The 21,507-nt window shown below is 54.8% G+C and overlaps 4 protein-coding genes across 4 annotated transcripts; 1 reads left to right on the top strand and 3 right to left on the bottom strand.

The window, feature by feature from the left end:
• Positions 1 to 403: 403 nt before the first annotated feature.
• On the bottom strand, positions 404 to 7,479 carry LOC136049693 (serine/threonine-protein kinase PINK1, mitochondrial-like). The gene is made up of 8 exons (XM_065738142.1): positions 7,177 to 7,479; positions 6,678 to 6,944; positions 5,981 to 6,084; positions 4,576 to 4,758; positions 3,560 to 3,723; positions 2,595 to 2,722; positions 1,667 to 1,903; positions 404 to 1,315 (listed from the first exon to the last, which is right to left on the bottom strand). The coding sequence occupies exons 1-8, from the start codon at positions 7,477 to 7,479 to the stop codon at positions 1,055 to 1,057; spliced, it is 1,647 nt and encodes a 548-aa protein (XP_065594214.1). The 3' UTR covers positions 404 to 1,054.
• A 913-nt stretch (positions 7,480 to 8,392) lies between these two features.
• Positions 8,393 to 11,121, bottom strand: LOC136049513 (cytidine deaminase-like). The gene is made up of 4 exons (XM_065737810.1): positions 10,827 to 11,121; positions 9,634 to 9,745; positions 8,934 to 8,988; positions 8,393 to 8,707 (listed from the first exon to the last, which is right to left on the bottom strand). The coding sequence occupies exons 1-4, from the start codon at positions 11,119 to 11,121 to the stop codon at positions 8,594 to 8,596; spliced, it is 576 nt and encodes a 191-aa protein (XP_065593882.1). The 3' UTR covers positions 8,393 to 8,593.
• An 872-nt stretch (positions 11,122 to 11,993) lies between these two features.
• On the bottom strand, positions 11,994 to 14,503 carry LOC136049511 (mitochondrial ubiquitin ligase activator of NFKB 1-like). Its single transcript, XM_065737809.1, has 4 exons — positions 14,384 to 14,503; positions 14,181 to 14,268; positions 13,300 to 13,420; positions 11,994 to 12,758 (listed from the first exon to the last, which is right to left on the bottom strand). Exons 1-4 carry the CDS (start codon positions 14,501 to 14,503, stop codon positions 12,029 to 12,031), a joined length of 1,059 nt encoding a protein of 352 aa, XP_065593881.1. The 3' UTR covers positions 11,994 to 12,028.
• Positions 14,504 to 19,451: 4,948 nt separating this feature from the next.
• FAM43B (family with sequence similarity 43 member B) lies at positions 19,452 to 20,424 on the top strand. Its single transcript, XM_065737808.1, has one exon. The coding sequence runs from the start codon at positions 19,476 to 19,478 to the stop codon at positions 20,352 to 20,354; it is 879 nt and encodes a 292-aa protein (XP_065593880.1). The 5' UTR covers positions 19,452 to 19,475; the 3' UTR covers positions 20,355 to 20,424.
• The last annotated feature ends 1,083 nt before the right edge of the window (positions 20,425 to 21,507 follow it).

Raw genomic sequence — 21,507 nt, 5'->3', positions numbered from 1 at the left:
TGACAGCATTCCTGTGTGACAGCGTGCTCAGGGATATCAGCCACCCAGCCCAGACCCTGCAGGTGAGTTACCAGCCAGAGGAGTGGGGATACACCCCACCACAAGGCAGGGGCTGTTCCTCAAACAGGAGGGGGATCTCTAGTTGGGAAACTCCCTTTGGTGGAAAGAAGAACGCATTTCAGAGTCAGGCCTTTGTGAAACCAATGCTGACACAGCACTATGCACAGCCTTCACAGCCAAAGATCCGATGAACAGAGATGAAATGGGTTTAGGGAATGCACTCAGCACCAGAACTTCATCATCCATTTATTGTGCAACCAGCAGCAGTGACATTCTCCTCCAGCTCTCCTTAACACAATTAAGAGACATAAAATCAATGTTTTCATTAACGTGGCTGTTAATTGTTCCAACAGTGGTGTCTCCTATCCTCTCCAACCAAAGGATGTTAATCGTAAAGCACAAAACCAGGTAGGTAAAGCAGGTTAGCATCACGGGACACTCCCTATGCTGGCACTGCTCCCCAGCACCATTCCACCTGCAGCACTATCCCTGACTGCACGCTGTCTGACTCGGCCTTGGCAGAATTAGGGCAGCCACTGCAGGACAGTCAAGAAAAAGAAGTCTGTACATCCTTCTGCCAGTGCAGCTTTCTTTGAGTACTGTTTAAATCTGTGACACTTCTGTGGAAGAGCAGCTAGACAATACCCCCTTCCCCACACACCCTCTTCTGAAAAAGGGCTTGCTTCACTCAGCATGTGACTGAAGTCAGCTCTGAAGCCCTGACTGCAAACACAAGCAAGCACATACCCCAGGACACCTGCACATTCAGCAAACCCTGACTGAAGGGAGAAATGAGGCAAGGGTGTGTCCTCTGGCAGGAAGAGAAAAGCAGCATGTACTAACACTTGCTACAGATAAACTCAACCTCTTAACTGCAGGTATTTTCCCTAAATTAGTACAGGATTCCAGGCAGACAGAAAAGACAGATTCCTACGTGCTTTTAGAAAGTGCCATTTATCCACTGCACGACCACGCTCCACCCAGGTGGGACTCTTCACCCAGACTGGTTTCTCCAGGCTAGCAGTAAGAAAATTGCTGTCCAGAGGTCTTCGAAGTCAAGGTTTGCCAAAAAGCACATCTTCATTTTGGTTTCTACCCTGCTTTTGTCCACCAGTCCATCCATGAGTAAAGTGGCCGCAGACTGGCAGAGAAGCCAGGCAGTCATCTGGTCGGGCTTCAGGGCCTCAGATGCCAGAATGTTCTCACCCCAGAGGCTCAAGTGGAGCACATCAGCAGCAACTCGAGCAGACAATCTCTGCAAAAGGAGCAAGAGGGAAAATTAGCTGTGCTCACATCACATCCTGTCCCATCTGCACTGCTAAAAGTCCCTTAGACCTTCTCCAAGGCACTGTGCCATGAGGAAAAAAGCCCTTCATTACTATTATAGGTAGCTACATGTGAACACCAACTGCTGCTACAAACATCTGCTGAAATCCCTGAGACTGCTCAGCGAGTGCCACGCTGTACCCAACAAAGACCCACATTCACCTTTGCTTGTTAGCAGCACAATGACATCTGCTTTACAGATGGAGCTGTACAGGGCAAGATGACCTACAGACAACACAAAGACCAGCTGAATGACTTCCTCAGGGCAGCAGATTCTGACCTTGCTGGGATCCCTCCGAAGCAGCATCTTTATCACTTGCTTCACCTCGCAGGGCACGCCATCAGGCAGGCCTGGCAGCTCCTCCTCACAGTAACTTCTGCTTTCCAGGAACGAGTCCCCGTGGCTGTAGAAAGGATTGGCCAGGCCCAGGATTTCATAGGCAATCGTGCCAACAGCCCAGGCATCAGCTTTGCTGTAGTCGATCACCATGCCTGGACCTGCTGACGCTGTGGTCACCTGCACAAGTCCAATGAGATGGAAAAGTTACAATAGAGAGCGCTACAGGAACATTTTCTGTAGGCATGCTTTAGGTCTTCACTGCTTCTCAGCCCACCAGGACATCTGGAAGACTCTGATCACTGCATCTAGGCTTTAGCTGTTACCTTTGACCAGCTTCCACACCAAGTCCTAAGAGACATTTAATATAGACAGGGGACACGGGGATAACCAACCAGTCCTGCACACGCATGCAGGAAACACAAGGCAGGGTACTCCAATCCATGAAGACTGTCTTAGCTTTTGTCAGTGCTATCATCAAAGAACTAAAGATCAACTATACATCATCTCACAACGACCCTGAACTTCATTCAAAAGCCACGTGCTGCCCCAACACAAGGACTGCTGCAGGGACTCCTCCAACAGCTACATGGAACTGGGCCTGAGAAAAGACCACAGAACAAACTTTCTGTGGGAAAAGTCAACACCGCTTCAAAACACCGATTGATTTTCATCTTCTTGTGGTCAAAGTGCCCATGTGGCAAACGCTCAGCGTGGGTTCAAATAAAATTCAACTCATTCTTTCCAGACCCAATCCCACACCTCCCCAGGTTCTCCCATCCTGCACCTCAGCTGGTGCTGGAGTTTTCATCCCCAGAAGCAGCTCAAACCCACAGCCAGCAGCACCAGCAAAAGCTGCTGGAGGATTTACCTCAGGTGGCCTAAGACAGCCATTGCCTCCACAGTCCACATCAGTGCTGGTGAAAGGCAGCCTCAGGCCAACGCTGTCATCTGCCAAACAGCAACCGAAGTCTGTGATCACCAGCCAGGGGCAGCCAGCTGCAAACAACATCAGCAGTGAGTGTTGGGTTCCTGTTCCTCCTCTGCATTACTGGGTGGAGAATTAGCTTTATTAAAACACAACCAGTTTTCCTCTTTCTTTCTTTCCTACTTCTTTATCCGTCTGACAAAATATCATGGATAGCCTAACCAATGTTTTCATTTTTCCACTTTAATTTTCATCTACAGCAAAAGCCACAAAGATACACAGCAGGCTGTAGGAAAAGGCTGGAGAAATTTTGCATGAGTTAACAAGTTCTTGTCCTGAACAGCCAAACACTGCAAAGTAAAATCATTACTACTCCAGCCTCTGAAAGGGAAAAAAAAATCAGTGCTTTAAATCATTGTGTGTAGCTCCAGAGAAGCTTCTCCTTCAAGAAAGATGGCATTAGCATTGCTGAAAGCCTGCCACCAGGTCTTTTAATTACAAGGATCTGACTGCCTGCCATTGTTTCCTGCCCATTCGATTTTCAGTCACGCTGAAAAAGAGCTCAGGTAATTAAGATCTCAGTTAAAAGGCCCAACAGGAGAAGAAGCTGATGAAAATGCAGCTTTTGGCTTTAACAGTGTCAGTTCTCTGCCTTTCAGCTGATGTGCAGCCATCACAGGGTGCAGCAGCAGGAACCTGATCCTGAGGTGGGATTTTAACAACTGCTCTGCACTGTTTGGCCACTGAGGAATGACACAGCCTCATGCCAGCAATGCAAGCACAGCAGACTTTGACATCTTCAAGCCAACATTCACTTTGCTTGTGCAACACACTGCTTTAGCAATACTCCTCACGTCTCCCTCAGGTTACAGCACAAGACAGGCACTTACACCCAGTGATCCACATACCAGAATCGAACTCGACCAGGATGTTGTCAGACTTCAGGTCTCTGTGTGCTATCCCGTGTCGAACGAGGTGGTCCACACCTTCCAACAGCTGCAAAATCATCATGGTGGAGAGACGAGTATCCGGGCTGCTGTCCCTCAAGTACTGGCGCAGGGTGCACGGATAGCTAGTCAGAACACAGAGGACACCTGAATCAACATCCCAGAAGCTTCTCCCTTCCTATTCAACCTCAGTGCTGTCTGGCTAAGGACAGACTGCGCTTACAAGTACCAAATTCTTCCTGAACTTTGTCACATCTCTGAGTCCAAACGTGACGACGCTTCCCAGAGTGCTGTCTACGGATTCTGTTTTACAACAGCATCCACCACTGAGCTTTTCATGATGCTGTGTGAGCTCAACAACTGCAAATACACTAAGCCCCTCAGACAGCACTGTGATGGTCCCCACGTACACCTTACAGGTTTTATTCCTTGCATCACACAGGGGACAGATTACACTCCTACAAGCTGTCAGTAATAAAGCAAATCAGAAGAAAGAATATTTTCTTGAGCTACAAAAAGGACAGAGGGTTCTGTCCCACTCTGGAGTTTCCCACTCCAGATGCAGGGTGGGAAATAGAAGGTGGTTTTACACTGATGGCACAGCCATACACAATAAAAAGAAAAGAAGCACAACTGAGACAGCCAGAGACACCAAATCTCATCACTGCTTCTCCTCTGCCTCTAGCAGCATGTGCAACCTACAGGCAATATTCACTTTCCAGAACAGAAAAATGGGGACAAGTTCTGCATTCCTCTGTGGCAATTCTAAAGATGGATAGCTTATCTTTTATTGTTGAACCAGAGTTAAAACCTCAAGGGCCTCAACAGCTCTTGGGAGGCGTGTTTCCAAGTGTGTACTGCAGCTTTTGTCAGCAACCCAGGCTAAAGCTTTAGCAAGACCCACATTGTAGCAGAAAACACAGCCCCGCTAGGCAACCCCACAAAGTCCCAGCCCCCCACAAGCTTCTCCCACCTACTTCTTCATCACTAAGAAGAGCGTGTGGCTGCAGCCAATCCCTGTGGGATTCAGGCTCACTGGAAGAACATCAGGATAGTCTGTGAGGGCTCCGGGCAGCAACGGGACAGAGGATGTGAAAGCTCGGATCACCTGGATTATATTTGGATGAGGTCGCAACTTCTTCCTCCCAAGGATAGGTTCTCTGTACAAAAGTACAGACATCACAAGTTACACTGATCTCCTGGTTGGTTTTGATTTACAACAGCGTATCTCTACTACCTCTGGGATTTTTATATAGCTAAGGCACATCCCCTCCAGCAAAAGGTTCCATAGCAGCAGTAAAACATGTTTGTTCCTCTGTCATCTTGTGACTGGATTTCCTGCAGCATGATGGATGAACAGGAAATCCTGCTGCATTACCTGCACAGCAAAGGAAGCCCTGCTGGAAATGCTCATGCTCAACGTGCAGCCTTTCATTTTGCACAGACCCTACCTACCAGCACTTACAAGCAGTCACACATTGCCTCTTGGATCAAAAGAACACCTTCCAGGAAGGGGAGGAAAAAGCAATCTTTGTTAGACTTAAAGGCCAGATTCACACTACGCATATCACCTTAGACCTCTTATCAACTGTCACAGACTGTAGGTTACTGAATCTGCAAAACAGAGCTCCCCTCCCCAGATGTCATACAGCTCTTTGGCTTCTCTGTTGCATTCCCAGACTACAGACACACCGGGCAGCATTCATTATTCATCCATACTGGCAGCTGAGACACATCTGAAATTTAAACCGGACAATTCAGACTGTGGGCTCCATTGTTTCCAGTTGGATAAAAGACAGATTTTTCAACAAGAGCACAATTAAACTCAAGATCCTTGAAAAGCTTCTGTGCAATCTGCCACCTTAATGCTTCCTGCCCACTCCCCCTCGCTCAGGTGAAGAAGAGGTAACAGTCATTTTCCATTTGCCTTCTCACCAGCTTTTGTTCTGTGCACGAAGCAACCTGCACTGCAACAGCTTCCAGCTCCCTTCCCTCTATCTGTTTCAGAACCAGACCAGCATTAGGCCAGGTTTCACATGACTGCCCTTTCAACTCAGCACAATGTCAGCGTTTAATTCTGCAACTGAAAAGTGCAGTGATGCTTTTAGATGGTTTCTCAGAAGCAGCTTTTCCAACAGAGTTAACCTTTTGTCACAGAGCAACGCAATTTATGCATCTGACACACAGGGAAACCAAAGCATGGTGCCCCATCAGAGCCAAAGCAGATGGGTCACTGATCATCCTGTGGTCTTTCGACGCTCTTCGAGGCTAAGACAGGACAGTTTGCTTTCTCTGCATTCTCTACAGCTGCAAAATGAAATTCATTTATCAAATTAGCACGTCACACTCTGAGAACAGCCACTATTGCCATGGTTACCATACCTGTGGTGGAAGACAGCTCCATACTCCCCAGCTAAGGCAGTCCGCGTGGCTGGAACGAGCTCTTGGCGCATATTGCACAGGATGGCTTCACTTGAAGAGTCATCCTACAAGAGCAACAGCACGTCAGGCTGCGAGCCTCGGGCACCCAGTGAGGGCTGTGGGTTACCAGAGGCACCTGGGCTGACAGCCACTACCATGCACCTTGCATGTGTCTCAGCAACAAGGCACATCCCACCGCAGTGCTGACTGCTGCCTTGCAGCTGAGCTGTGCTTTGCAAAAGAAAATCCACTGCTGTCCTGAAGCCAGAAGGGAAGTAGGCCCCCAGAGTACTGTCACTCCTCTTTCCTACACTTTGTCACCATATCCAGCTTCCAAAAGGCTTTTCTTCCTTTCACCCCCAGAACCAACAACTGCACCAATAGCAGCTCCCAAATATCGTAAGTGCTGTCAACTCTGGAGCAATAATAACTGCTAATCACTGGCTGTGTGACTAGTCACTAACAACTGGCATTCAGTGTCACGCCCTTAATGAAAGGCTTTGGCTGGAGAGGACCTTAAATATCACCCAGTTCCAAGTCCCAGCAGCAGGCTGAGCACTCCCCACCACATCAGGCTACCCAAGGCCTCATCCAACTTCACCCTGGCCACTTCCAGGGATGAAACACACAAGGAAGAGGTGAAGAGCTGACTCCTTACCGAGATGTTCCACATCATTTTGATAGCCAGGGGGAAAGCAGCTTGCTGCTGGCATTTGCCTGCTGGCTCCTCTTCAGCCACAGGCGGAGCCGAGCTCCCAGTGCTCTCCTGGTGACTGGAGGATGAAGGAATTGTTGCTTCATAGACTGCTGCACTGCAGCCCTTCCCGAGGGGCTGCCCGATGAGATAGTCCTCCAGCTTGAAGCCCTGCCAGCGCAAAGAGCTCAGCGGATCCTTCTGTGCTTTACTCTTCCCGACAAACACCGTCTGAAAGGAACAACAAAGGGAAACCATGAAAACACTCCGTTACTCATGACTGCACAACAAAGGAGAGCCCGAGCGACTGGAAAAGAGCAAAACGCCTTCCTTCAACCAACACACAGCACGGCCCTGAGGCCCAACCGTTCTGTAACTCAGTGATCCTAGCCAAGCTGTCACCGTAGCGCCAACCAAACCTCAAATGCTGGGAAAAGGTGGAAAAACCACGTCCAACCCACACCTGGATGCGGCCGCACACGGCCCGCGCCCGGCGCTGCTCCTCCAGCGGCGGTTCCAACAGCGCCAGCCCCAGCGCCAGGGCCACGCACGGCCCGGCCCGGGCCCGCCGCACCGCCACGGCCGCCAGCCCCGCCGGGCGCCGGAGGGACAAGAAGCGGACAAAAGGCAGCCGGGAGAAGAGAGAGGGCTGCGGGGCGGCTGGGGGGACGGTATGGGGGACGGTATGGGGGACGGGGACGGGACGACGCGGCGCGGCGCCGGGAAGCAGGCGGATAGCGCGGGCCAACAGCACTCGCAACAACATGGCGACCGCACTGTGCCTCAGGAAACGCCGGGAAACGGGCGGCGGCGATGGTAGAGCGCCGGGCTGGGGGGGCGGCGGGAGGGGAGGAAGTGCGCAGTGCGCAGTGCGCAGTGCATGTCGGGAGAACAGCGCATGCGCGGTGTGCAGGGGTTGTGTACAGCGCGTGCGCAGTGTGACGATGCGCGTGCGTAATGCGGGGAGCCAGTGCACAGCGCGCATGCGCAGTGAGGGCGGGGGATGGACAGGGTGCTTGCGTAGTGTGAGGTTTAGTGAGAGCTGCGTGCGCAATGACGAGCGCATGCGCAGTTCGGAGGGATCGATGAGCAGAGCGCATGCGCAGTGCGGTGGGGGGATAGTGCTCAGGGCGCGTGCGCAGTGTGGAGGGGCACTAGTGCACGGGGGGTGTGTAATGGTGCACGGAGCAGTGTGCACAGTGCATGGTGCTGTAGTGCACGGTGTAATGGTGCACGGAGCGCTGTGCACAGCGCACGGTGCATTGGCGTGCAGAGCACATTGTATTCGTGCATGGTGCTTTCGTGCACGGAGTGTTGGTGCAGAGCGTGATGCGTCGGTGCACCGCACGTGGTGCACTGATACACGGAGCACAGTGACTGCACGTACCACGGGTACACAGTGCACAGGGCATGGTGCACACAGTGCAAAGCACACTGCAGGGCACAGGGCACGGGGCATGGGGCACTGGTGCACCAAGCACAGCCTGGCTTATTAAAGCAACACGTAGTTGTTTTTTTTCTATTACGCTTAATTTAATTGCCAGGACAATCAGTGAACTCCCCCAGAACTCCTCTTTGTCCCCACAGATGGAAATAAAAGCAAGCAGCCATTAAAATGGAGAAAAAACAGGCAAAAAGGAGCAGTGGCACTGCAGTGACAGCCCACCGAGCTGCCCGTGCACAAATGGTTGATGGATAACGTCGGGGACTTTGAGCTGAAATTGCTTTTTGTCCCCAGTTTTGCAGCTTTGGATCCAAGCAACATCTGTGCAGTAAATCCTTTCACGTGGCATCACGTCCGTGGAGCTGCTTGCATAGAGGGAAAGTTGGGGGAATAATCCATCGTCCCCAGCGCCGAAAGGGAAATGCAGGTGTGCAGTTTATGCCTTCTGCAAGTCCTCAGGGCCAAAGGAGAGCGGCAGGAGCTCATGTAGTTTCTTCACAATGTAGGTGCCATCGGGTTTGGTCAGGTAGAGGTCCCAGTCTGTGCCAAACTGCACGAGGAAAAGGGGAGAGAGGCTCAGTGGAGAATCTATGCTTCTCCCCCAGAGCTGCAGCACCCACAGCCACATGGCTGCACTCCCCCGGTTTGTTCAGCCCAGAGCAGAGGAGGTAGAGGAGAGACCCCATGGTGGTCTGCAGCTCCTTGTGGCCCTACAGCTCCTTGTGGTGAGCTGCGGCCCCCAGCATGGTAGGGGGTGCCCTGTTCACCCCACTCACCTCTCTCATCACCTGTCTGCAGGCTCCACAGGGCACGATGAAATCTGACATATCGCTGCCAAAAAAAAGAAGCACACAAGGCTCAGTCCCACTCCCTGACCAAAAAGCAAAGGGATCCCCCAAAACCCAAAGGGGGCACCTCCCCAAAACCCAAAGAGATCCTCCCAAACCCAAAGGGATCACCTCAAAATCAAAGGAGGAACCACTCCAAAAAACAAAGGGAACACCTGAAACCTAAATAGGGCATCTCCCCAAAGCCCAAAGGAATTGCCAAAAAGTTAAAGGGAGTAACACCCCAAAACCCAAAGGGTTTCCTCAAAACCTAAGAGTATCACCCAAAACCCAAAGAGGGCATCACCACAAAACTCAAAGGGATTGTCCCAAAATCAAAGGAGAAATCACCCCCCAAAACAGAGAGATTGCCCAAAATTAAAGGGGGAACCATCCCAAAAAATAAAGGGATCCCTTAAAACCCAAAGGGGATACCTCCCCAAAACCCAAAAGGATTCCCCCAAATGGGGACCGCCCACAAATCAAAGGGAGAAGCACCCTGATACACAAAGCGATCCAAACAAACCCAAAGGGGGCACCACCCCAAGGTCCAAAGGAAACACTACACCAAAAACCCCAAAGGGATTACCCAAAACCCAAAGGGGGCATCACCCTAAACCCCAAAGAATGATGGTGCTGATGGCCTTACCTGGCAATGGCCATGGCCCTGAAGCGTGTGTGCCCCTCAGAGATGGCTTTCTGGATGGCGGTGCGCTCAGCGCACACCCCCAGGCTGTAGCAGGCATTCTCCACGTTGCACCCTACAGGGAAGCACCAGCACCACTCAGCACCCTTCATTTGGTGGGACCCCTTCAAATGCCGCCCATCCTGTGCTCTGGACAATGCACGTCTTCGTTCTGTGATTTATTTTATCTGTTCTCCCATTTTTGGCTCCTCCAGCAACTATAGATGGCAGGGAGTGTGGGGAAGGGTCGTGGCACCCACCTGGAGGACCTCAAAAGCTGAAAGGAACACCACCCCAAAGAGGAAAGAGATCATCCCAAAATCAAAGATCCAAAAAGCAAAAGGATTGTCCCGAAATCAAAGTGGGAACGACTCCAAAAAGCAAAGGGATTGCCTAAAAAGCAAAGAGGGAACCATGCCAAGAAGCAAAGGATTGCCCGAAAGTCAAAGCGGATGTCACCCCAAAAATAAAAGGGAACACACAAAAAGAAAAGGGATCATCCAAAAAGAAAAGGGGGAACTACCTAAAAATAAAAAATAAAATAAAATAAAATAAAGGGATTGCCCAAAAACGCAAAGAGGGAACCACCTCAAAACCAAAAGGGTGAAACACTCCAAAAACAAAAAGGATTGCCCAAAACCCAAAGGGAGCACCACCACAAAAACCCAAACAAATCACCCCAAAATCAAAGGGGGAACCACCCCAAAAAGCAAAGAGGGAACCACCTCAAAACCTAAAAGTGCAACAGTCCAAAACCAAAATGCATCGCCCAAAAACCAAAGGGAGAACCACCCAAAAACTCAAGGGGATTGTCCCAAAATCATAGGGGGAACCACCTCAAAAAGCAAAGGGATCATTCAAAACCCACAGAGGGCACCACCCCAAAGCACTAACTGCCAAAGAAGAAAACAAATAATAAACCCAAAAAGGTTGCCAAAAACTCAAAGCGAATGCCACCCTAAACCCCAAAGGAATCACTCCGAACCCAAAGGCTGTAAAACCCCAAAACCTAAAGAGATCTCCCAAAGCATCCCACAGGGCTCACGCCAAACCCAAAACAAGTAACACCCCGAAACACACAGGGGCCAATCATTCCAGAACCCAAAGCCATCACCCAGAACCCAACCGGGCCACCACCCTATAACCCAATGTCTCACCAGAGAATATCTCCCCAGCGGCGGTGAGCAGCGCGGCGCCCACGGGGAAGCGGCTGTAGGGGCAGTAGGCGCAGTCCTTGGCCTCACGGCAGCGCCGAAGCAGCAGCTGTAGGCACTCGCTGCCCTCCATGCCAGCACTGCCTGCCCCACACGGTGACGCCGACGTGGTTAAATATTCCCCCGATCGCAACGCCCCATCGGGATAACGCCCCACGCGTGTACTGGGCATCATCCCCAGCCCCGAGGTGTCGGGATCAGGGCGGGGCTTGAGCTCTTTCCGAGTCTGCTTTCTCATTTATTTATTTTATTATTGTTGTTGTTATTATTTTTAGCAATTTTTCTGCGTGTTTCACTTTGTGTGTGTGTGTGTGTGTGTGCAGGCTAAGCTGGAGTGTTTTCTCGCACCGCCTTGCTTTCCTTCCTCCCCAGCAGGAATTTGGTGCTGGGAATGTCCTGGAGGGGCCACGGAGAGGTCAAAGGGAAGAGAACCATTGGGTAGCTAACAAGAAATAGCACATTCCCCCCCCCCCCCCTCCACCGCCACCTCCCTCCCCCCCTGGTTTCTCATGGACAGCCAAGACACAGCAGGGGAAGCGGATGGAAAGTCTCCCTGACGCTGCCTTCCCCTGCTGCTGCAAAATCCTATTGCTGAGCACAGATAAGGACTGTTCTGCACCACCCTGGAGGGGGAGGGGGCATGTCTTCCCTGTGTGGCTGAGCCCCATTTCCCATCCCTGATATGTGGAGATAATAGGATGATCCCCTTCCTGGTTCCTTGTTCACTCTGAAACCTAATGATGGTGATGGGAAAAGAGGTTTGTCTTTTTTTTTTTCCACAGCCAATGTCACCTGCACCCCCGTACTATTTTCAGAACTCAAAGGGGGCCCCACCCCAAAAAGTAAAGGGGTGACATGGAAAGCAGAGGGAGGACCACCTGAAAACCTAAAGGGTGCAACACCAAAAAACCTCAAGGGATTGCCCAGAACACAAACAGGGAACCACCCCAAAACCCAATGGGATCGCCCAAAACACAAAGGAGGAACCATCCCAAAAAACAAAGAACTACCAAGCCCGAACTTACAGAGGGCACCACCCTAAACCTAAATCCCTAAAAGAGAGGCAGAACACGAACAGACCTTTAGAAAAAGGCACACTTTAAAAAAACAACAACAAAAAAATGGCCCCGTTGGGCCACAGCTCTCTAGATGTTGTACAGGGGGACCACCCTGCTGATGAGCTGTCTGCAGATGGGGCACCTTTTGGGCTCTGGGAGGGCTCGGTAGCACTCACTGCAGGAGCAGACATGCCCACACTCCAGGAAGGCGCAGGACTTGTTGCTGCTCAGGCAGGTGACACAGATATTTTTCAGCTTCTCTCCTCCCTTAGCCTTCACTTCGCGTATCAGCCGCTCCCGCGCTTGCCTGAATTCCTCCTGCATCCGTTTGAAGCGCCGCCTCTCCCTGCGGTGGAGGTACTGCTTCCTCAGGAGGAAGAAGAGGAAAGCACACGTGGCGCAACCAAAAAGGACGGTCAGCAACTTCCAAAGCTTGGCACATGTCTCCTGCCTCTTCAGCAAAGTGTCAAAATTGGCGCTGCTCAGGTAGTAGTGCAGGCCTTGTTTGGGAGGCTGCAGTTTGATGGCGTCGTTGTCCAACACCAGCTCCCCGACTCCAGTCAGCGTCGCTCCCACCTTCAGCATCTGCTCCGTCTCCTGGATGCCCTTTGGGCGCACCCTGCTGATGTAGTGCCCGAAGACGTTGGGGAAGGACTGCACGGAGCTGTGGAACTTCTTGTGCACCGTCTCCAGGCTGAGCTCGGTGGCCATCAGAGGTTTCATCACCTGCACGGCGATGTCGGTGCCACCCTCCAGCGGGGCCAGGTTGAAGGCAGTCGTGTTGGTTCGCTGGTGGATGATCTTCTCATAGTTGTTCCTGGGGATAAAGTGAGCGGTAAAGCTTCCACGCTGCCACTCCAGGCCGGGTTGGGTGGGGCTTGACCTGGTGGGGGGCAACCAGCCCATGGTAGGGGGCAGGAGCTTTGATAACCATGAAGGTTCCCTCCGATCTAAGCCACTCTTACAAAACTCCAGGCAGCAGCACACGGCTGTCAACGCAGTGAAATCTGTCACACTGCTTGTGCCCTCATGCAAAACCTTCTGCTGTCGCAGGGAAAGCGCTCGGGGGCAGCGAAAGCCATCTAATCCCCATCACTTTCACAGCGTGGTGGGGACAGCTTCCTGTTATCCTCTTTGCTGGGCTGCTCGGTGCAGTGTGAGGATGCACCTGGGGTGACCTCCAGGTGCCCGTGTGCGTGGGGCAGTGGGCACAGCCCCGAGCTGCTCAAGGAGCACTGGGACGCTGCTCTCAGACGTAGGGTTCAGATTTCAAGTGTTCTTGCGTGGAGCCCAGGGCTGGGTTCAGTGATCCTTTATGGGTCTCTTCCAACCTGGGACGTCGTGCTATGGGTACGTACCAGAGGTGGGTCTTTCTGTTCCACACTATCTTGTGCTCCTGCAGCGTCAGCCTCTGCACGACGCCCTTGCAGTCGTCCACAAATTGGCTGCTCAGGGTGTCCTTGACAGAGTTTACCACGCCTGGAACAAGTGGAGCAGCTGAGCTGTGGTGCAAGTCTCTTTTTTTTTTTTTTTCCTTTGGGGTGGGGGGGGATGGGGATGGGGACCCAAAACTCAGCCCCACAGGGCTCTGGGACTCAAATGTCAGTCTTTCTCCCTGAGGATTTTGGAAGGGGACAGGCTAAATTCCAGCCCTGTGGCACCTTTTGGGAGGGATTAGCCCACATCCTGGCCCTGTAGGGCCTTTGGGGTATGTTTAGCCCAAACCCCAGTCCTTCCCCGCATGGTTTTGTGGGAAGCATGCTGTATCTCAACTCTCTGTATAATTTGTTTCAAAGGGTATTAGCCCAAACTCCACCCCCACAGTGCATCTGAGAAGAATTAGCCCTAGCCTAAGCCCCAGGAACACAGAGCCCTCTGTCAGAGCTTACATTTGCACCTCACCCCCTCTCCCCCCACACGAAGTTTGGAGGGAGCCTGTCTCCTCCCTGGGTGCTGTTCTTTGGGGGCAACTCACCCCAACCCCATCTCTGTGGGGCTGTGAAGGAGGAGCCCGCATCTCCTTCCCCAGGGTGCGGGGCAGTGACGTCTCATGCCCTCCCCTCCTCAGCACAGCCCCATTTCCTCAGCTCCTTCCTCTGCACCCCCCACCACTGTTCCTGCCAGGGCTCGGGCTGCACGTGGGGGAGGATTTTGTGGGGCAAAACATCAGATTTCGGGCAAAACACTCGAGCCAAAGGGGCGGTGGGAAAAGAAGCCCAGCGTTTGGCCACACCAATACCTTCAATGGCAACATAAGGCACACAGTGGCCCGGTGCCTCCAGCAGCACATCCCGCAGCTCCCTGTCCAGCCGCAACCTCCGGGCGCCCTAAAGGACGGAAGGAGCCGCAGATCAACCACAAGGCCCAAGCCCGGGAGGCCACGGCCTTGGCCCGGGGCAGCCACTATGACCGGCAGCTCGGCCCCGGAGCTCCCGTACCCACCTGCAGGCCACGGGCGACGTGAGCGTGATGCCGGTACACCGAATAAAGGAACGCGGTCAGCCCGGTACCGGCCACCAGCACCGCGGCCTGAAAAACCGACGGCCGTCCGCTTCCTTCCATCGCCGCCGTTACCACGGCAACTGCGCGGCGCGCGCTGAAGACGTTGCGGCAGCGGCGCGGACTATGACGTCACAGCCGCGAGGCGCTACCATAGAGTGGTCCTCCGAGGAGTGGACGGAGGGTCTCCAGGAGGGGCGGAGGGCCGAGAGAGGCTCAGCGCAGCCCCGCAGCGCCTTGGGAGGGTTTGGCCTAACCCTACAGGGCCTCGGGGGTGGGTTTAGCCCAAATTTCGGCCTCCGACCGGCAGAATTTTGGAAGGGGAGAGTCTAAATCCCGACCCTGCGATGTTCTGTGGAGGTGTGAGCCCAAATCTCAGCCCCGCTGCACTTTATTTGGGGGGAAGAGCTCAAATCTCAGCTCCACAACGCTTTTCTGGGAGTCGGATTAACTCAGAGCCCCACTTGGACTTCGGGGTGGGTTTGACCCAAATCCCAGCCTTTTGCCGCAGGATTTTAGGGCAGTATAGCCCATATCCCACCCCCACAGGGCCTTTGAGGTGGGTTCAGCCGAAATCCATACTCTCACCCCCAGGATTCTGGAAGTGGACAAGTTAAATTCCAGCCCCATGGCACCTTTAGGGAGGGATTAACCCATATCAGCCTCAGAGGGTTTTCAGGGTATGTTTAGCCCAAATTTTGCAGGATGCAAGCTGTATCTAAGCTCCACAGGTTTATTTTTAGGGGTGTTAGCCCAAACCTCATCCCCACAGTGCTTTTGGGGGGCAGTTATCCCAAACCCCAGCCCCACAGAGCATTGCGTGGGGGCAGTCAGATGCCAGCCCCCAAAGTTCGGAGGGAATCAGGATCACAACCCATCCCCACCCTGGATGTTGTAACATGGGGTGAGCTCACCCAAACTCCACCCCAGTGGTGCATCCCCCTCCCCAGTGCACAGAGCAGTGGTGCCCCTTGTTCTTCCCCCGTATCCCCAGGCTGCCTGCTCCACGCCGACCCGCACCCTGCCGCACGCTCTCCCCAGGGTACCCCCATCCCCGTCCCCGCTCACCCACCTCTCTTGCTGCGCCCGATCTGCCCCAGCTTGGGGGGCCGCTTGCCCTGCCCGGCCGCCAGCAGCGCGTCGGGGCCGTGGCGGAGGGGCACGGGGAAGGGCAGCTCTCCCCCCGCCGCTCCCCCCGCCAGCTGCCCCCCGCCGTACGGCGGCCCCTCCGCCATGGCCGGGGCGGCGGTGGTGGCGGCGGTGGCAGAGGGGGGCCCGGCGCCGCCCCCCCCCCCCGACAGCCTCCCGGGCCGCGGGGGGTCCCGAGCCCCCCTGGGGCTGCGGCTCGGCGGAGCGGGGCGGCCGCCCCGTCACATCCCGGCGCTGCCCGCCCGGCGCTGCCCGCGGCTCCGGCGGTCCCGCGGCGGCGGAATCGGTGGCGGCGGCGATAGAGGAGCGGGGGGCGGGAGCGGGGCGGGGCGGCTCGGGAACGCCCCCGGGATGGGCCGGTTCCCCACCCCACCTCCCTATACCCCAACCCCCCACACCCCAACCCCACCCGGATCCCCCGAGCCGGGAGGGAGTGGTGCCCAGAATCCGACCCAGGGAGCCCGGAGCATCCCGGGGCTGCCCGCCGCTGCCCGTGAGAGCGTGGCTTGTCCCCGTCCCCTGCCCCCATCTGTGTCCATGTGCCGTGTCCCCATCCCATGTCCCCCTGCCGTGTATCCATGCCGTGCCCCTGTGTCACATCCCCATGCTGTGTCCCCCTGCCCTCTCCTCGCACTGCATCTCTGTGCCATGTCCCCATACCACGTACCCATGCCTTGTCCCTGTGTCCCTGTGCCATGTCCCCACGCCGTATCCCCATGCCCCGTCCCTCTACTGCGTCCCCATGCCATGTCCCTGTAGTGTGTCTGTTTGCCGTGTCCTCATGCCATATCCTTATGCCCTGTCCCTTAGCCATGTCCCTGTACTGTGTCCCCAAGCCATGTCCCCATGTCATGCCACTCTACTGTGTCCCTTTGCCATGTTCCAATGCCATTTCTCCCATGCCATGTCCCGGCAGTGTGTCCCCATGCTATGTCCCCTTGTGTCCCAATACCATGTCCTCATGCCATGTCCCTATACTGTGACTCCACTCCATATCCCCAAGCCATGTGTCCCCGTGCCATATCCCTGCATTGTGTCCCCACGCCGTGTCCCCACGCCGTGTCCCCGTGCCGTGTCCCCACCCCGCCTTCCCCAGGTCGCAGTGATGTCTCAGCCCGGTGGCCCGGCTGCAGGGAGGATTATTTTTTGGCAAAGCAAACCAGCGCGGGCTCGGGGCGAGCAACGCTTTTGGGGACACTGCCCCATCCTCAGTGCTTTCTCGATGCATCCCCTGCAAAAAGTCCGGGCTGGGGGTGGGGACAGCAGGGACAGCAGCGGGAGGTCTGTCGGCACGGTTTGCTCTGCCACCTCCGCGAAAATCTCGCAACCAACGGGGACCTCAGCGCAGCCGGGGGCAGAGGAGCTCATTTTGGGGCAGGTGAAGGCCGGGGCCCCCGTGTTGGCGGGGCTGGGGCCCGCCGGGAACGCAGCCGCAGAGCCCTGCTGCCAGCTCCTTGCATAACGCTGCGTCTGCGCCCAGCATCCCGCGGGGGAAGCTGGGGAACAGGAGGCAAAAGGCAGCGGGGGCAGCGCAGCCCCCAGGAGCTTATTTTGGGCTCTGCGGGGACGGGCTGCGTTCCTTACATCCCCCAACGCGGGACCCGCACGGGGTTTGGGTGGAAAACAGACGGCTTTGTGGTGCCGTGCGGGGTAAGAAAAGAATCCCCTCCCGCGTCTGCGGAGCCCCGGGGGGGGGGGCGGGGGTTGTGGGGGGTGTGGGGAGAACATGGGGTCGGCTGCGGGGCGACGGATTTACGGCAGAGGGTGAAGGAGACGCGGAGCCGTCCCTGCGGGCTTTTGCTATTCCCGCAGCGGGCTCGCACCGCCACCTGCAGCCCGGTTACAGGGATGGAACAAGGCGGGACGAAGAAGGCTTTTCAAACAGGTTTTATTACATCCCTTGCCGTGCCCCGACTCTTCAAGCCCTGCTGCAAAAATCAACCGGAGAGCTTTCACGCTCCCGATTCCCACTTTCCTGCGTGGCACAATCGCACGCGGCCGAATTGCAGCCCCTGGCAGTGCTGGGAGGAGGGGGATGGTGGAAACGCTGCTCCCTGCTCATGTTCACCATCGTGGAAGTACTGGTGTGAAGCTGAAGCTCTTCTGACCGCCCCGCTTGGCCTGGGGAGCTGCCAGGCAGCAGTGCTGCCCACGCCACGCAGCCTCGGGACTCCTCAGAGTTCTCTTTTTTACCACAAGGGTATTGCAGGAACAAAGTGACCTTGCCTCCAGGAGCACCACGCGAGCCCTGAGCACTTGCATTTTCAAACCCACCTCCCTCCCCTTCCTCGATCCAGGTTTTTACCCCCAACAAAACGAACGACCCTATCAGCCACCCAAAACATAAAGTAACACCCCCAAACCCAAAGGGACTGCCCCAAACCCAAAGGAAACAATCATAACCCAAAGGAGGCACCACCCCAAAAAACACAAAGGAATTGTTCAAAAAGCAAAAGGAGAACCACAAAAAACCCAAAGGGGTTGCCCAAAACCCAAAGCTCAATACCCAAAGGGACTGATACCCCAACACCAAAAGGGATCACCCAAAATCCAAAGGAATTGCCCTAAACCCACAGGGGACACTGCACCCAAATCCCAAAAGAATAGCTTGAAACCCAGATGGAGTAACACCCCAAGAAACAAAGGGATCAAGCAAAACTCACATGGGGCAACACCCCAAAACCCGAAGGAATTGCTCAAAGCCAAAAGGAATTAACACACCTCAGCACCCAATGGGACTGCTCAAAGGGGGAACCACCCCAAAGCCCAAAGGAATTGTCAAAAACCCAAAGGTAGTAACACCCCAATGCCCAAAGGGACTGCCCAAAAACCAAAGGAATCAAGCAAAACCCAAAGGGAACAATACCCCAAAAACCAAAGAGATCTCTCCAAACCCAAAGGGAACAACAACCCAAAATCAAAGGGGGAACCACCACAAAAATCAAGGGGATCCCCCAAACCCAAGGGGAGCAGCACCGCAACACTCAAAGGGATATGCCCACAGTCAAAAGGGGAACCACCCTGAAAAACAAAAGAATCTCCCCAAACCCAAAGGGAATAATAACACAAAACTCAAAAGGATGTCCCCAAATTTAAAGGGGGAACCACCACAAAACCCAAAGGGATCTCCCCAAATCCAAAGGGAACAATAACACAAAACCCAAAGGGATCTTCCCAAACCCAAAGGGGGCAGCACCCCAACACCCAAAGGGATATCCACAAAATCAAAGGGGGAACCACCACAATACACAAAGGGATATCCCCAAACCCAAAGGAGGCAGTACCTCAAAACCCAAAGGGATCTGCCCACAATCAAAAGGGGAACCACCCCAAAAACCGAAAGAATCTCCCCAAACCCAAAGGGAACATAACACAAAATCCAAAGGGATGTCCCCACATTTAAAGGAGGAACCGCCACAAAACCCAAAGGGATCTGCCCACAATCAAAGGGGGAACCACCACAATACCCGAAGGGATCTCTCCAAACCCCAAGGGGGGCAACACCCCAAAATCCAAAGAGTTCTGCCCCAAATCCTTGTCCCCCAGCAGGTAGCACCGCTGGAGCTGCACGGCTGAACGTCGGCACTGCTCTTCGGGCTCTGCACGCTGCAGGGACTGCGCTTTCTCCCCGTAACGGAGCAGCGCATCTCCCGCCGGCAGCAGCAGCGCAGCAGCATCTCTCCGTGTGCGCCGATGCATTCTCCCTCCTCTCCACGCTTTGGGCTGCGCGCGGCTGCTGCCTGCACGCCCGGGGAGGTGGAGCAGCGCTCCGCTCTGCAGCAGCATCATTGCATCCTCACCCAGCGCATCCCGCTGGGGACCGGCCCTTGGGATCGGGATACGGGGACGGACCCTCGGGTCGGGATCGGGATACGGCAGCGAGGCGATGCTGCCCTGGCGCCGCAGCAAGTTCGTGCTGGTGGAAAACGAGAGTAAGTGCAAAGGGAAAAGCTTGGGGCCAGGGTTGGGCTATGCCTCGCTGCTGGCCGGGTTCCTGCGCTCCTGCCCCGATTTGTTGCCCGATTGCCCTTTGGAGCGGTTGGGTGCGGTGTTCGGAGGCCGGCGGCAGAAAGTGGAGCTGAACAAGGAGGATCCCACCTACACCGTGCGCTACCTGGGTAATGCCGTCACTCTGCACGCCAAAGGAGAGGGATGCACCGAGGAGGCGGTGGGGAAAATATGGGCCAAAAGCGACGCGGGCGCCGGTGGGGCCAAGATGAAGCTGACCTTAGGGCCGCACGGCATCCGCATGGCACCGGGTGAGAAGGGAGCCCGGCGCTCGGGCCACGCGTACCTGCTGCACCGCATCACCTATTGCACAGCCGACCGTCGGCACCCAAAGGTGTTTGCTTGGGTGTACCGGCACCAGGTGAAGAACAAAGCGGTGGTGCTGCGCTGCCACGCCGTCCTCGTCCCCAAAGCGGCCACCGCGCGTGCCATGGCCCTGCTCCTCTTCCAGACCTCCGCTTCGGCCTTCGATGAATTCAAGAGGCTCAAAAGGCAGAACGACGGCCGTCGCCTGCAGCAGCAGCTCCTGGGTGAAGCCATCGTCCCTTTGGTGCCCCTGCGCAGGCTGCTCAATGCCAAGTGTCCCTACCGCCCGCCGGCCGAGCGCACCCGCTGTGCCCCACGGCTCAGCTCCATCCTGGAGGAGGACGAGGAGGAGACGGGGGGCACGTGGGGAGATGGGGGTCCCACCGTGCTCTCTTTGGCTAGTGAGATGCGGGGGTGCAGCTTGCGTGGCCCACGGGCCCCCATATGCTGAGCGTCCCCATTGGCGTCCACTGCTTTGGCCACAGTGAGTGCCCTTGGGACACAGCTGGACTACAGGGCTACGTCCCTTGCTCTCAACGCGGGGGGGAACCCAGCATCCCCCCACCCCTCTCCTGGAAATAAACCCAATGTGTGTTTTCTGCCTGTGACAGCGCCTGTCTCTCGCCAGCCTGGAAGACTGTTGTGGTGTTGTGGTGTTGATGCCGGTATTCCACATGAGAGCATCACGCAGCAGTGAAGGAGTTAATGCTGGGGGAGCAGCAGAGGGGCGGAGCTCCGCACCGGATGCAGGCGGCGCTCGGTCTGGGCGCGTTGCTCTGGGCTGCCGTGGAGGTTCAGCACGTGTGCTTCCCCTGCAGGTCCTCCTTAACGTCAGCTCACAGCTTTTGGGTTGGAAATTTCTCTCTCTCTCTCAATTGTTCAATTTTATTAGATTTAGTAAAGTTCCCGTTCCTTCTCAGATCGTGCCGTTGTTTTCTTGTAGACCCATCCCTTCCCGCCGTTTCCCCCTCCCCCTCCCGGAGCGCGGCTCTGCTCGGGCGGCCGCGCGGCCACTGACGCAGTTTCTTTTTCTCTCCCCTCTCCCTTCTCGGTTTCCCTTGGGTCACTGTCACGGACAACACCGTGACAATTATTGGTGGAGGATGCGGGCAGTGCAGTATTGGCACTCCATTGTAAATGTGGTGCAGAGTGGACTAAGGCTTTTCATGTACCTTATAGCATGCTGGCGTCTTTTTAAGCTCCTCGCGTTCAGCACCGGAGTAATGTGGATATACAGCTACTTTAGTGCGCTGAGGGGGTTACATGCCTCCTACCTAAACACCCTGGCTAACGTGACAGATTATGCGGCATTTGGAACGGTTTCCAATTACTCTTTTCAGGTCTTTACCTATATTCAGGATGTCAGCCCGGCAACTGTGTTATCTGTTTTTCTGCATGCACTCTCTGCAATAGTAATTTACATCATGTGGAGGGAGCGTTCCTCAAAACCAGAGAGTGTTGAATGGCAGGGAAGGTGGAAAAAATTAGGAAAGAAATTAGAAACGTGGGGACCCCCGGTGTTATGCAGTTTTGATCTTGAGCACCTGTGGGACCCTGAGAAATTCAGTGAGTGTTTAGGTAAGGAGTCATGGGACTCAGGACGA

The sequence above is a fragment of the Cyrtonyx montezumae genome, unplaced genomic scaffold (assembly GCF_038088225.1).
Source record: "Cyrtonyx montezumae isolate F1298 unplaced genomic scaffold, pur_monq_1.0 scaffold_21, whole genome shotgun sequence".
Taxonomy (NCBI): Eukaryota; Metazoa; Chordata; class Aves; order Galliformes; family Odontophoridae; genus Cyrtonyx; species Cyrtonyx montezumae.
Note: the sequence above shows the minus strand (reverse complement) of the source record. Positions and strands in the feature narration are given on the sequence as shown.

Excerpts from the sequence above, each read along its gene's own strand:
- LOC136049513 (XM_065737810.1), bottom strand. The coding sequence starts at position 11,121 with ATGAGAAAGCAGACTCGGAAAGAGCTCAAGCCCCGCCCTGATCCCGAC. Across the intron at positions 9,746-10,826 it reads CGCTGGGGAGATATTCTCTG|GGTGCAACGTGGAGAATGCC; the intron begins GTGAGACATTGG and ends GCTTCCCTGTAG. Across the intron at positions 8,989-9,633 it reads AGGGCCATGGCCATTGCCAG|CGATATGTCAGATTTCATCG; the intron begins GTAAGGCCATCA and ends TTTTTTTGGCAG.
- FAM43B (XM_065737808.1), top strand. The coding sequence starts at position 19,476 with ATGCTGCCCTGGCGCCGCAGCAAGTTCGTGCTGGTGGAAAACGAGAGT.
- LOC136049511 (XM_065737809.1), bottom strand. The coding sequence starts at position 14,503 with ATGGAAGGAAGCGGACGGCCGTCGGTTTTTCAGGCCGCGGTGCTGGTG. Across the intron at positions 14,269-14,383 it reads ACGTCGCCCGTGGCCTGCAG|GGCGCCCGGAGGTTGCGGCT; the intron begins GTGGGTACGGGA and ends TCCGTCCTTTAG. Across the intron at positions 12,759-13,299 it reads AACAGAAAGACCCACCTCTG|GAACAACTATGAGAAGATCA; the intron begins GTACGTACCCAT and ends CTTTATCCCCAG.
- LOC136049693 (XM_065738142.1), bottom strand. The coding sequence starts at position 7,479 with ATGTTGTTGCGAGTGCTGTTGGCCCGCGCTATCCGCCTGCTTCCCGGC. Across the intron at positions 6,945-7,176 it reads CCGTGTGCGGCCGCATCCAG|ACGGTGTTTGTCGGGAAGAG; the intron begins GTGTGGGTTGGA and ends TGTTCCTTTCAG. Across the intron at positions 3,724-4,575 it reads CTCTTCTTAGTGATGAAGAA|CTATCCGTGCACCCTGCGCC; the intron begins GTAGGTGGGAGA and ends TGTTCTGACTAG.